General features: G+C 34.8%; 1 protein-coding gene across 1 annotated transcript in view; it reads right to left on the bottom strand.

The window, feature by feature from the left end:
- The window catches only part of LOC120077672 (dynamin-related protein 1E-like), an 8287-nt gene extending 480 nt beyond the window's left edge, over nucleotides 1–7807 (bottom strand). Inside the window, exons 1-15 of the mRNA XM_039031626.1 lie at nucleotides 7429–7807; nucleotides 7213–7276; nucleotides 6290–6397; nucleotides 5197–5298; nucleotides 3963–4013; nucleotides 3242–3303; nucleotides 2720–2810; nucleotides 2548–2612; nucleotides 2107–2301; nucleotides 1885–2004; nucleotides 1737–1807; nucleotides 1174–1399; nucleotides 787–837; nucleotides 331–702; nucleotides 1–214 (exon numbers count right to left, since the gene is read on the bottom strand). The exon at nucleotides 1–214 is cut by the window's left edge and continues 480 nt beyond it. Of these exons, the coding sequence (XP_038887554.1) occupies nucleotides 89–214; nucleotides 331–702; nucleotides 787–837; nucleotides 1174–1399; nucleotides 1737–1807; nucleotides 1885–2004; nucleotides 2107–2301; nucleotides 2548–2612; nucleotides 2720–2810; nucleotides 3242–3303; nucleotides 3963–4013; nucleotides 5197–5298; nucleotides 6290–6397; nucleotides 7213–7276; nucleotides 7429–7566 (1842 nt within the window). The 5' untranslated portion in view covers nucleotides 7567–7807 and the 3' untranslated portion in view covers nucleotides 1–88. The remainder of the gene's footprint in view (nucleotides 215–330; nucleotides 703–786; nucleotides 838–1173; nucleotides 1400–1736; nucleotides 1808–1884; nucleotides 2005–2106; nucleotides 2302–2547; nucleotides 2613–2719; nucleotides 2811–3241; nucleotides 3304–3962; nucleotides 4014–5196; nucleotides 5299–6289; nucleotides 6398–7212; nucleotides 7277–7428) is intronic.
- Between the last annotated feature and the right edge of the window lie 2152 nt (nucleotides 7808–9959).

The raw sequence follows: 9959 nt of genomic DNA, 5'->3' as shown, positions 1-9959 counted from the left end.
GGGGGAATCAGGTTAAGATCAGCTTTATACTCATATACACCAAACTAAGGAAGCAAAAGTTGACCATATAATCCTTACCACTGACTTATCAGAACCATGAGACCGAGTCGATCTCATCCCTTGCGGATTTATGTAGTTCAAGCCTTTTAGCACATTGTTGTCTCCTTTCAATCAATTCAGGATCTTCATCCAGAAGAGCTGCAAGTTTATTACCCTACAAAAGAATCAAGGTAGTAACATAAAATTCAGTGAATTGCGAGTGAAAGTGAAACATTGAAAAAACGTCCTTTCAAGTGAACAAAATTAGACTGCCAGCTATAAGTTCAATACCTCCATTTGTCCCAACTGCACATAAAAGTAATCTAATATAGATCGCTTTGCTTCTCTAACTTGACAATGAACAACAGACTTTGGAATAGTGTTCCTCAGCGTCTCAGACACCATCCTGATATAGGAGGAAATATTTGATGCTATCTGGTGAAAATGCACCTCGGTATACCTATCTGTGGAAGCTGCAGCTGGTGCGGTTCCTGCCTTTTCATCTTCCTGTGGGAGCTTTTGGAAGAAGTCTACTGTTAGATAGGAGGATTCCATGTCAACCAATCGCAAGGTTGTCTTTTTGCTATCTTCTCGAAATCTCTCTAACGCTTCATTTGCAGCTCGTGCAACTTCAGCTTGTAGAGTGGGAAAGCGCTTCAGCTCCTGTTCCATTTCAGAACATTAGCTCAGATGCTCGTACAGTTATTAAGTTAGCATTATCAGAATGTATTATTTCTTGCATCGGACCTGAGTTTCTGCCATTGATCTTCTAACGAGTTCTTTCAAAATGGAATGAACCTGATGGTACCAGATGGACAAGTTTCAGAATAGGACTAAAAGCCAATGCATGTTTGATTAGATTAACTAAAATAATCCACTGCTTTTTATACGTACACACAATCACAAGGTATAATTAGATAGAATACAACAGATACGCTATACAGCATTAATTAAAGGACATTTTTCTTGTACTATTTGATAGTCCGTTATGTAGTTTACCATTACATTAAAAGCACGTATTTTCTCATGCCGTACTTCACATAAAACAAAACTCTCCCACTATCAACCAACAAAATGTATCAATTGAATCTATCAATAGGAAAATATGGCATGAGAAAAACAGGTGGCACTTACGGCATCAACTGAAGCTTCAGCTGGACCTCTAAAATAATTAATTGCACCTTCAATAAGGCGTCGATACCCATGCTCAGGTGCGATCAGATGAGGTTGGTATCCATCGGCCTCTGATATCACTTTCCTCACATTTTGCAGTGAGAGATAGCGGTCAAAGGGAAGCCTTCTCAAAGCATGAGGGAGCTGATTATCAAAAACACTAAATATCCGATCACCTCCAGGCCGCCTGAGATTTAAAGAAAAATAGTTATGAGAAAAACACAACTATATGATCCTAGTCCAGCTGTGTAGTTGAAGAAAATAACAGCAAATATAAAGTGAGCCTTTTATGAGTAATATTAACTTGACTAGAAAAGCAAAAGCTTGAAAGCTATAAAAATTTAGCACTTCATGCAAATGATAAGAGAAACATGCTCAATACCACACATAATTGCATTCAGAAACCTGCGCTTCGATAAAAAAATGAAATTCTTGGTAAATATATGCATATTGAATATCAAACAACACTTGATAAAAAAGCTTTTGCTGATGAAAATTCTATAGAAAAAGCATAGATTATATACCCCCCATGTAGATGCTCCTTGAACACCAGGTCAAATGCACGGCAAAGCTCTAGGATAGTATACAACTGAGCCTGTAATATGTCAACCAAACAAAGTTAATAGATAAGCAAATTAGAACCAAGTTATTGAACAAGAAATATATGATTACCCCAGAATCAATTGTAACAGGCTTCCCAAGCTGATTAAGCTCCGCTTCAATTTCATCAATGCTTTTGTTAATTAATGATGCAATGCTAGGCATACGTGTTTTTATCAGAGACTCTAGGTGCTGAAACCATATCAATTGAGATTGTTATGTACGATGTCAATAGGAATTAAGTGAATACTGAATTAATGACTGAGTAAGCATGTAAATGCATCTCAGCTCCACCTTTGAGAGGAGTTTTGCCAGATACTCTGACCCCATTGTACCAGCCAGGTGTTTGTAGTCAACACTAGAAGCAAAGAATTCACGTTCCCTTCGCCGAGCAGTAATCATATCAATATTCTTATTGATATCAGCTTGAGAACGGTTGACAACTCCAACCCAAGGGTGTTGAAGCCAATAGGAACTTCCATCAAGAACCTTCAAAGAGCAATTTTGAGGCAGTGTGAGGAAAGAAAAGAGATGCAAGAATAGAGGAATCGATCACAGTTATCCATCAACACATGTTGTGCTTGATATTATTTTAAATTGTTTTGAAACAACATCAAGAGAGCAATGTCAATGAATCACGTCAGTTAGGAACCCAATGAATAAAGTGGCATCATTTAATGGGCAAGTGATCACTACATTATAGAGCTGAACAAATAAAAAGAACTAGATCCTTACTTCCAAAGCGTTTGTTCCTTTATCCATCAAATCAAGCTTTGTCAACACTCCAAATGTCCTTTCACCTGAGGAAATAATAGAGAGAGAAAAACAGATATATACATGCATTATAACTTGTATATAAGGTGGCATAATTCAATCATAACTGGAGCCAACAGCAAAAGAAACATGCCTGTGGGATCAACCTCTCGAGAAAGCTGAATAGCATCAGATGTTGCAATATCTTGATTAGCTGGAGTTATGGCCAAAATAATGCAGTTTGGCTGCAGACAAGATTTTAATTTATCCATAAATGGATCAGAAAACTTCCGCTTGCTGAAAATTTCAAAATAAACATTCTACCAGCTTTTCTCCAGTTTATATTCTTATTCAGTTGGATGCAAAGTCCATTAACTCAAGGAAGAATTAGGAACTCAGATATCAACTTAATTGATTTTATCTGACTCAGTATTTCAAATATTCTCTTCTACAATTAAGGGAGGAAATGGAGCAAAAATTTCTGGAAAAGTAATAAATCTTTGTTTACATTAATTCCGTTTTCTATTTTTCCACAAGATTTTGATTGCCTCTACACTGTCCAGCACACATAATTTTCAGACTAATCTAATTTATCACATCTCCAATGAAAACAATCTCAATGAAGTAACTCCGTTAACTGGCAACAAAAAGTTTATAGCAAAAGACACTTCCTTACCTTCTCGACATAAGTACGGACCATTGTCTCAATATCTTGAACGATGCTCTCAGGCTGTCCTTCTGCAGCAAATAAATTTATTAACCTCTCTGTTGTGGAAATGGAATCGATGAAAAATAAATAAATGTTGCTGAAGCAAATCAATATCTCAATGTTTGTTAAACAAAGAGAAGAAAATACGAAAATGAGAGCGAAAATTCAAACTTCTTATTGAAGTAGGAAAAAAATTGATGATATACAAAATATTGTATAAGAAATGTGATACAACAAATTTGATACTAAAATTGTGATACACAAAATGTGATACTCAAAATGTGTACACCAATTTGTGATACACACAAAATTGTGATACTTAAAATGTAGTATAATAAATTGTGATACTCAAAATCTGGTACACAAAATTGTGATTTGTGACACACTCAATGCATGGTAGCTCACCCTTATGTAGGACAAGGATATGAACCTAATTAATACTACTAACTTACAATTTTAAACAAAATTAAAAAAAGACTCACAAAACATTAAAAGCTTAAAAATAACAAACAACCTAATCTTAGATCTAACATAGACATCAAACTGAAAATTAAATATAACAATAAATTTAAGAAACTTAAAAATTGAAATTTAATGAAAAAAAACCTCAAATCTCAACACTCTAAAAACAAGGTTGGAACTTATGATGTTATTTTATAACGGTTTAGAGTGAAATGTGGAAGCTTACCTACAGCAACCTTTGTTAAACCAGGCAAATCTATGAGTGTCAAATTGACCACTGCAAATAAATTAATATTAAGAAACCAAAAAGACATTAATCATCAGTTAACACAGAGAATTAATTACATAATAATATGGATCAACTTCACTCATGAAAAATAATGCACAAGATATCTTTTGATGTTATAAATGAGCAAATAAAGCAGTACCACAATACGAAATTAAAAAATTAAAACTATCCTAAAAAAGTGACAGCTGATTCTTTGAGATGAATGTCAACGTCATCAGAAACAGAATACCTATCCTACATATAGTTCGGTTTGTATCATTTTTCATTCTTATCTTATCAAACCAAAACTATGAAAAAATATTGGAGTCAAGACAATCAGAAGAACACCTGATGAGTGAGTGTGAATAATATGGATTAACCTCATTAAGAGGAAGAACCCTGCAATTATATTCTATGAAACAAATAGGCAAACCAAGCAGAAGCCTGCTTTGGAATTATATAATCATCCTAGAAATGTGGCAGATAAGTCTTTGAAATGTAGATCAAAGGAAACAAAAACGTTGCATCTATCCAATGTAAGGTTATGATTTTGTTCGGTATCTTACTAAACCTGCAATCAGAAAGATCCCAAGAGATTGGAAAACAGAGGAATTCACCCTCTGAACAATATATTCCATTATGAAGTTCCCGAAAAACAGAGTATCTGATTATAAGGAAAGATGATCAAGAAAAAAAAGTACAGCAAGGAAACTTAGAGAACAATCCACGGTTATTCGAGAGAGCTGATTCTCTCCTGTGGTGACATCACTCACTCCAGAAAAATTCCCACCTCTCAGCCTTACAAAAACCCTTCACAAACCTTCACCAGACTGGTCCCCACCCTAAGTCCTGCAACTTACAATTCATCAGAACCTTCTAACCGTTTGTCCCTTGTTGAGCTATCTTTTTGCCCTTCCTCAAGTACACATTCTTAATTGGAGGTCTCACAGGTTTTCCATTGAATTATGTAGTAACATTTCGCACCTAATCAAATTTCAAAAAATGGCATAATATAAAGAACACATCTCTATGTATAATGTGTTATCTACAATGAGAGCAAAAGCTAATGATCATCAGTACAAGCAAGCAAGGTAAGAAACTAATGAAGATACAACTGGAAGAATCACTGACCATACAAAAGAACAGATATCGTTGAATAATGTGAACCACAACATAAATTTAGATCTATTACCATTTGGAGAGTAGATACTGAGATGAATTGGAACAGGAGAAATCTGTTTTAACCTTCCAGTCAAGCTATCAGTTTCATCTTCTATCTCCTTCCTAACCATTGCTGCAATAAACTAATAGAAGTTAACAATAATGCCAGAGAAGGTATGTAGATAATTTTACTGATATGGGCCCCTTTGGAGTAAGACTTTAAGTTTTCATTTCATTAGTCTTGATTCTATAATGGAAAGCATGATAAGATATACATCATAACATACAGCTTTGTAAACTTAGGAACTATTACATCTTTCATTTCAAATATGTTGGAGACATTTCAAACAGCGCGATGTTAAATTTTAAAAGCAGCCTTTTCTCATTCAACTTAGTTTGTCATGCAAGATAGTGAGAGATATAAGTAGAGATACTAAGGAATATTCAGCCAGTCTAGGTGTATTTGGAGTTTGAAGGACAGATAAGTATAACAACAATCCAATCCAATAGCTAAATAGGTAGAAACTCCTAGAGATTTTAGAACTACCATGATAGTTTACACCATGACTTTGTGTACATGACTTTGAATCTTAATATATCTCGATTAATTTGTTTGACTGCTGTTTTCATCTAACATTTATGGGAATGCAAAAAATTTTTGGACCTATATAGACTTTGTATAACTAGTGACTAACACTTGCATTGGGCTAACAAGTGTCCCGTACATGTCCAATAAGTATCAAAGCGCCTCTAGCCAAACTAAAGTGTCCATGCTTCTTAATAACACTTCTTTCACTAGCAATTCAATCACATACTTCATTTTATTGACCTTTATTCCTTCTCTCTTTTTTTTTTTTTTTTTGAAAAGCTGCTCTGATAAAGGTTATTGTAATAATAATAATAATCCTTTAATAAGTATTAACCACAAAACTAGAGTAATTATTTCCCCTCAAGTAACGAAAATGGCATAATATGAAGTACTCTGAAACTAAATATGAAATTCAGAGAAAGAGAAGGCGAACTTTGCTGACTGAAACTTGTTCATCAAGCAACATGAGGATAGTTTATTGTCTAAAAATACAGAATGAGACCTTTTATAATACTAAAAAAACAAAATTACGTACAGAAATCAGAGAATTTTTTCTTAGGCAGATGAAGAAATTCTGCATACTCCTCTCTTCCTGGTTCTGTCTTCTGGAGCTGCAAAACTAGAGGCCTCCGCGTAACAATTCCTGGAAAATAAAATTATCAGTTGGTGGATTTATCCAATTATTTCCCTACTGTGTATTATAGGGAAGAGTAAGACGGATATTGTTATATCTTTGTTCAAGAAACTGCTATGGCAACAGAAATTTGAAAAATACGATTGATTATAAATAAAGGATTTTGTCCATTCAGAAGTTCAGCAAGGTATTGCTATCTTCACGAAAATAGAAGTTCTAATTTAATTGAATATAACTCTCCTGACAGAGGTTTACCGTTCCCTTCAGAATCTATATTCTTCAAGTCACTGATAGTAAAAGTATTACAGCCAGTGAAGGAAGTGAGAGAATACTCTCTGTGTTATTCTCATTAATTATCAAATTCCTTCAAAATACAAATATATATGTGAGTGTCCACATTCCACAATGTCACATGACATTGTCATGGAAAAGTAATTAGATTAACTAATTACAGATTAATTACAAATCCTAATAAAAAAATTCCTGAACACTGAAAACCTCGTGATCAAATCACTTAAATCATTAGCACGAGGTCTTCTATAGTTTTATTGTTTTTCCTTTTCCATAACACAATATGTTGATTGTTCTTGTGGTATAACCGTGCGAGTTAATCTGACACTGATTCTTAAAGAGGATAACATCCACTCAAATTACCAGTAAATATCAAGCTACTGTTTCTTCCGTAGCTCCACGCTTCGCATACACGAGATATTTAACAGAAATCCATCCGAAACAAACCAAAAACCAACTCGAAACTCAATGATAATCATTTTACCACTTTCTAAAAAAGAAAAATAGCAAAATTAGAACCAACACAGACTGACCTGATCCTCTGGGAAGAAAATCACGACCAACGATGCTCTCTAACACCGATGATTTTCCAGAGCTCTACATTTCCAACCGAACACAAAAAATTAGCCTCGCATGCAACAAAAAGCACCTGAAAAGCACACATACACACGCATGCATCCAAATACAGTAGCATACAAAGAGAAGCATTACACAATCTACAGATCAATAGAAGTTAGAACAAAATTTACCTGACCACCGACGACGACAACAGATGGAAGAGCCTCCCAAAGAGTAGGCAATGCGGAATCACCGCCATAATCACCGAGTACAGTACAAGCCCTCTGTATACGGTTAACGAGGCCGATCAAGGACTCCATGGCAGCCATTCCGCCAAATTCAGCGTCGTGTACTACAGAAGTAGAAGAAGAAATTGAATTGGAAGCATGAGAGAGGATCAAAGAGAGGAAAGTGAGAGTGATGAGAGTGAAGAAGGAGAAGACGTTGAAGAACAAAAGGAGAGCTATTTTTGCGTGAATTTTGGGAATAGATTTTAGAATCAGAGGAAATGTTGGACGATTTTAACGGTACCACGACTGGACGGTTTTTATATGATTCGACTTTCATTTGAATCTCTTTATAAGCAGCAAGTAATTATTTGTGTTTTAGAATAAAATGATTGAATATTTAAATTCCTTTCAAATTTTTGTTTGGCGGGCTGCGTTCGGCTGTAGTATTTCGCAAGGATTCATTAGATCAACATGGTAATCGTGAGGAGGTGTGATTAGGATAAAAATATATATATATAGAATTTAATCTCTATAATTTTAAAATCTAGAATTTAGTCTACCCTTTTGCGTTAAGTGATTGAAAGTTCAACCTAGGAATAGGAAAAACTTAGACATGCATTACTAAGTTGAGCTTTTAATCTCTACATACATATTTAAGTTTTATAAAATAACCTTGGATTCTATGGATTGAACTAATGCGGTCTAAACATTAATAAAATACCTCTTATTTTATCAAATATATAATTTTTCTTTACAAATTACAAAATACACTCAATTTATGACATTAATTCCAACAATCTCCCATTTGTTCTAAAACGAGTGGGATGTACCATATCAAATACAATACAATGAATAACTAGAGTGTAAAGTATCAAATACCAAAAATAGGATGTATAGTATCAAATACAATACAATAAACTAGGGCATACATATACCCAATAACATCTCTCGCTTGCCCTAGATTAAGTGACTCGTATTTCATAGACCAAAGCTTTCCAGGTGAACCTAAAAAACTTTAGCCGTGAAAGTCTTTGTAAATGGATCGACAACGTTGTGTTTCGAGGCAATCTATGTGATAATCACATCTCTTCATTGCATAATCTCCCTAATAAGATGATACTTACACTCTGTATGTTTTCCACATTTGTGACTACGAGGCTCATTGGAGTTTGTCACTGCACCACTGTTATCACAATAAAGGGTGACGGGCAAAGTCATGTTTGGAACAACTTCCAAATCTGCCAGAAAATTTTTGAGACACACAGCTTTCTTAGTAGTTTCACGAGCAACTATATATTCTACCTTCATTGTGGAATCTGCAATGTATCCTTGCTTAATGCTCTGTCATACTATAGCTCCTCCATTCAAAGTGAACATTGATCCTGATGTGGATTTCCTAAAATCCTTATCAGTCTGAAAATCATAGTCAGTGTATCATGTAAGGATCAAAGCCTTAGTACCATACACAAGCATATAGTTTTTTGTCTCCTAAGATACTTAAGAATGACTTTGACCATTATCCAGTGATCAAATCCTGGATTGGACTGATATCTACTGGTCACTCCCACTGCATGGCAGATATCAAGCTTAGTACACAACATGACATACATAAGGCTACCTATCACAAATGCATAAGGAATCCGTCTCATCTCCTCAACCTCTTGAGGTGTCTTAGGATATTGTGTCTTAAAAAGAACAATTCCATGCATAAAAGGTAATAAACCTTTCTTGGAATTCTGCATCGAATACTTGACAAGAATTTTGTTAATATACGATGCCTAAGACAAGGCTAGCATTTTATTCTTACAATCCCTTATAATTTGGATCCTTAAAACATACTGAGCTTCACCCAAATATTTTATTTGGAATTGAGCAGCTAACCATTCTTTAATTTTGATCAAAAACCTACATCATTCCCAATGAGTAGGATATCATTTATATACAACACCAAGAAAGCTATTGAACCATTAATGATCTTCTCGTAAACACAAGGTTCATCAATATTTTGATTAAAGCAATAAGTTTTTACCGCGGCGTCAAACCTCATGTTCCAAGATCTAGATGCCTATTTCAATCTATAGATAGATCGATTGAGCTTGCAAACTTTTTGCTCTTGACCATATACTATGAATCCTTCTGATTGAGTCATGTAGATTATCTCTTCAAGATTACCATACAAAAAGGCAGTCTTGACGTCCATTTGCTTTATCTCATAGTCATAATATTGAAGGAAATAAGAAGCGAGATTTTCATGAGCAGCGGAACACGACTATTCCAAATTACAATCATGAATGAACAAATATTTATAGTCGACTTCAAACAAGCGGTTATGCGATTCATACAGAAATTACAACATGAAAGTTCTAAAAGTACAAAGGGAAAACTATACAAACAATGGCAGCCGTGTCTCCACGCTCCATTGCACGACCACTCGAACAATAGCAACCACGAACACTCGATCTACACAACCGCAACACCACACGAACACTTCG

The sequence above is a fragment of the Benincasa hispida genome, chromosome 5 (genome assembly GCF_009727055.1).
Source record: "Benincasa hispida cultivar B227 chromosome 5, ASM972705v1, whole genome shotgun sequence".
Classification (NCBI taxonomy): Eukaryota; Viridiplantae; Streptophyta; class Magnoliopsida; order Cucurbitales; family Cucurbitaceae; genus Benincasa; species Benincasa hispida.
The sequence above is the reverse complement of the archived record's forward strand: the minus strand, read 5'-3'. Positions and strand labels throughout refer to the sequence as shown.